The 4,053-nt window shown below is 41.5% G+C and overlaps 1 protein-coding gene across 1 annotated transcript; it reads right to left on the bottom strand.

Annotated features, from left to right (window-relative positions):
- Nucleotides 1–2,415: 2,415 nt before the first annotated feature.
- LOC106807937 (dnaJ homolog subfamily C member 4-like) lies at nt 2,416–3,645 on the bottom strand. The gene has a single exon (XM_014810456.1). It carries the CDS (start codon nt 3,465–3,467, stop codon nt 2,688–2,690), a length of 780 nt encoding a protein of 259 aa, XP_014665942.1. The 5' UTR covers nt 3,468–3,645; the 3' UTR covers nt 2,416–2,687.
- Nucleotides 3,646–4,053: the final 408 nt, after the last annotated feature.

The raw sequence follows: 4,053 nt of genomic DNA, 5'->3' as shown, positions 1-4,053 counted from the left end.
TCCCGCTCCCGTTCTGCTTGTCTGTATGTCTCCTCTCTCTCTCTCTCTCGTCTCTCTCTCTCTCTCTCTCTTCTGCTCTCTCTCTTCTCTTTCTCTCTTCTTCTCTCTCTCTCTCTCTATCGCTCCCTCTCTGTCTGTATGTTCTTGTCGCTCTCTTTCTATCTTTCTCACACCCTCATTATCTCTTTCGTTCCTTAACACCCTCATTATCTCTTTTCGTTCGCTTAACACTCTCTTGCACTCTCTCTTTGTCGTCTTTCTCCCGCGATTCTCTCCCCCTTTTCTTTTAGTCTCTCTAGTAGTCGGTCAACATACCATACAAAAGCACAGCCGAATTACGAACAAAAATAGTAATAAAATTTCGTTCGTAAATAATTCTCCTATCGTCATAGCAGGGGAGCCGCACTGTATATTTTCTTGGCCGCGAGCTGAACATGGGATGGGGTATAATGAAGAGTAGGAACGGCGTTAACATTTCTCAATATACTAGCACGTAGATAAACAAACCCAGGACAGTAAAAATTCGTTGATGCTCAATTCAATTTCAATTTTTAAATTACTTGAGTAAAGCCATTTCTTTTAACGTGCTCAAGAAAAATAGGACGCCTGTATTTGAAGACATGTACCAATTTTGTTTCATTAATTACTGATGGCATTTATAGACATTAACATTCAAATTACATTACTCTACTACCACTAACTTACTTTTCAAAAATTTACTTTTAGGGCCTACATTTATTAAACTGTAATTTAGGGGGCGGCCCCTTTTTCCTCCCCCAAGACTACGGCCATGAAAGCAACTGAGTGTTATATTCTCTAACGGGGAAAGCCCGCCTCTCAAACTCCCAGGTTTCCATGTCTGCATATTTCATATAGGACACAAACAGTCGCGTACGCAGACAGAACAACATCAAAACGGGCTGTTGATTTTTCACGTTATGTGCGTGCGCGCATAAGCACGGGAATGTATGCGCGCGCGTGCATGTGAGCGTTCGTGTGCGCGTTAACCTGTGTGTTGTGTGTGTATACGTGTACGTGTGCGTGTGCGTGTGCGAGTGTGCGTGTGCGTGCGCGTGTGCGTGTGCGTGTGTGCGTGTGTTCTTTCTTTCGGGCGTGTGCGCGCGTCTGCATGAGTGTTTTATCTCCGGCCTATAATAATTCGAGTGTACTGTATAGAATGAAGCCATTTTTAGCACGTGATTTTCTCGAGCTCATATATATATATATATTCTCGAGCTCGTGATATTGCGAGAGGAGTTCCACAGGGGACATTACTGGGACCATTACTATTCTGCATATACATCAACAATAAACCAAACGTACTTGAAAAATGTGAACAGACCCAGTATGCTGACGATACATTATATTATATAGATATGTATATACATATCTATAGATTGTATATAGATAGTACATAGATTGTATTATATATGTCACAAATTCTGATCCAAAGAAAGCTGTTAATACACTGCAAACGAATATGAAAGAAAATTAAACAGGTGTCCGATTACCATAACTTGCAAATATAGCCAGACAAAACAGAATTCATGCTTTTTTGCCCCAACAGTGATCATTAAACCTGTGGATACGACCAAAATTGAATAAGAATTAAGTAACAACTCGATACCGCAATTAACACAAGAGAAATTTCTAGGTGTGAAAATAGATCAGCAGTTAACATGGAATGACCATACTGACTTGGCGTGGGACGAAAGTTTTAGCCGAAAAACGGCCAACCACCTGGTAGTAATCCACCGTACTATTAATTTTAATGTCGTGTGAGATAACCTGAGCAAGAAGAGGAAATAGACTAGACTAGGACGGGAAGGACCTCCCCTCATTCTTTTCACTTTCTTTCTTTCTCTCTGGCCCTCTCTCGCAATCTTTATCTTCCTACTTCAGGCGCAATATAGCGCTATCACTCCTGTCTTACCGTGTAAAAATATGCGTATTATATCCATATATCAACACTTTGTGCATCACAGGTGCGAAAAACTTTTGCCATAAAATGGCTAGCCTTCTTGTGGTAATCCACTGAAGTACCTATGTCATGGATGATACAATTCGCGAGAGGATGTAGAGGAAAAGGGGAGAGACAAAGGAAAAGAAAGGAGAGAGAAAGGATGGAGTGGAAAAGGAGCATACACTTGCAAAATCACACTCACATACACACGTACTTACACAGACACATCATGAGCGTGTAGCCAACTCATTTTGAGTGGGAAGGGGTGCAGAGCTACACACAGTTTGTGTTCTAGGCAGCTGACTATGGGTTATTTGCCATTGGCTCTTGACCATGTACCTAGACACTTTAAGGGGAAGGGTGACTGCTCCCTTGCCCCCCCTCTTCTTGTTAGCTACAAACCTGATTGAAGCATTTGAGACAGTATTACAACAATTTCTCAAAAGTACATGTGCAGTTTACAACATAAAGTTTTCCTTTTATTTCTCATTAAGATTAAGCAAGGAATGAGTAGCTGCCATAATTCAATTTGACTGAAATTAATGTTAAAAGCAGCATTCTGGTTCTGTATTCAGTGTAGACATATTTAGAGTTATTTTTAAGCTACATTGATACATAGCATATCGTTAAAAAGCTCCTAATTGAGTGATAACATAGACACTACTATATTTCTTCTGATACTATGACTTTTAGCAGCTAAGCAGAAAAACTTTCGTGAATTTCATCAATCATTGCTACTGCCCCGTGCCTTTCTATACTGCTTGGCCTGTTCAGTGACACGTGCAGCCACACGTTCTAGCTGCAGCTCCTTCGAATGCAATTTTGCTTGTTGTTGGACATCACCTAACGTCTTAGAGTAAACTTCGTGCAATTCATCCATTCTTTTTATCCTGTACCTTGTTGTCATTTGTATGGCAATATAATGTGCCACTACACCACCCAAAATAAATATGCAGATTCCTATGACAATGACAAAGTTTGGTAACCTAGGTAATCCTTTTATACCGTAATATGACTTATTTCTATAAAATTTGTCTTCTGACTTTTTACGATTCTCCCAAAAGGATGCATCATGAAATTTATCAGAGTTTCCACCAAAATCATTCACACCAGAGTGTCGGTGGTAGTAAAATGGTCCTTGCGTAGTTGCGCTGCTATAGTTGTCACTGGGACGGTCTGCAGTTGATCCACTGTACAGCCCCAAATCGTATAGACGACGGGATGATTGGTCACTCAACACCGTGTAAGCTTCGTTAATTTCGATAAACTTTGCATGTGTCGACGAATCACCCATGTTCTTGTCCGGATGCACCCTTTTTGAAAGCGAAATAAATGCTTCTCTAATTTGCGCAGGAGTAGCAGTTCTTGAAACGCCCAACACATCGTAATGAGTGTTTGCTCTCAGAGATGCTCGTGAGATGGTCCTATTCATAATAATGCTAGTCTGCACTGTCGGTTGACTGTGCCTCACAAAAGCCCTGTAACCACACGTAGTCGTAAGCATGGTTCAATTGGTTGGTATTGAAACTACCACACAAACAGAAATATATACGACGGAAGCATCATAAACATCGTAGCAAACGGAAGCGTTTAGTCACTAAGTAGGGCCTACTAGAACTTGCAAGAAGATCAGGTATAATCATAATACTATGTTTTGACTGTTTTTAAGTGGGCGCTGCCATGACAGTAAGTTCCGGTTCCGGTAAGCTACACATGCGCACCATGCGCAAGACACTGCGCCGCTTCATAATAAATTATTGCAAATAAAAACGAATTGTATTTACTACCAAAGTCGTAATGTTTATTATACTTCATGTATCCTCTGTCGACTTCTGCGTAAATGTCGTTCAAACGCTCCGGCCCCCTTTGTTGTTAAGCGGTAAGATCGGCCGAAAAATAGTTCAATTACCATAGGGCAATAGCAGGGGAGGGGGCAGGGGAGCAGCGGGATGCTGCGCCCGAAGTGAGATTTTCGGATTAAATTTTGCCATACACGTCTCCTTCAGGCATGCACGCGTCTTTTTACGCAGGAAAGATCGGCCGTAAAGTCTTGGGTGGCTAATGCGACGAGCGACGCGTGCGTCATCATT

The sequence above is a fragment of the Priapulus caudatus genome, unplaced genomic scaffold (genome assembly GCF_000485595.1).
Source record: "Priapulus caudatus unplaced genomic scaffold, Priapulus_caudatus-5.0.1 Scaffold12, whole genome shotgun sequence".
Taxonomy (NCBI): Eukaryota; Metazoa; Priapulida; class Priapulimorpha; order Priapulimorphida; family Priapulidae; genus Priapulus; species Priapulus caudatus.
Note: the sequence above shows the minus strand (reverse complement) of the source record. Positions and strands in the feature narration are given on the sequence as shown.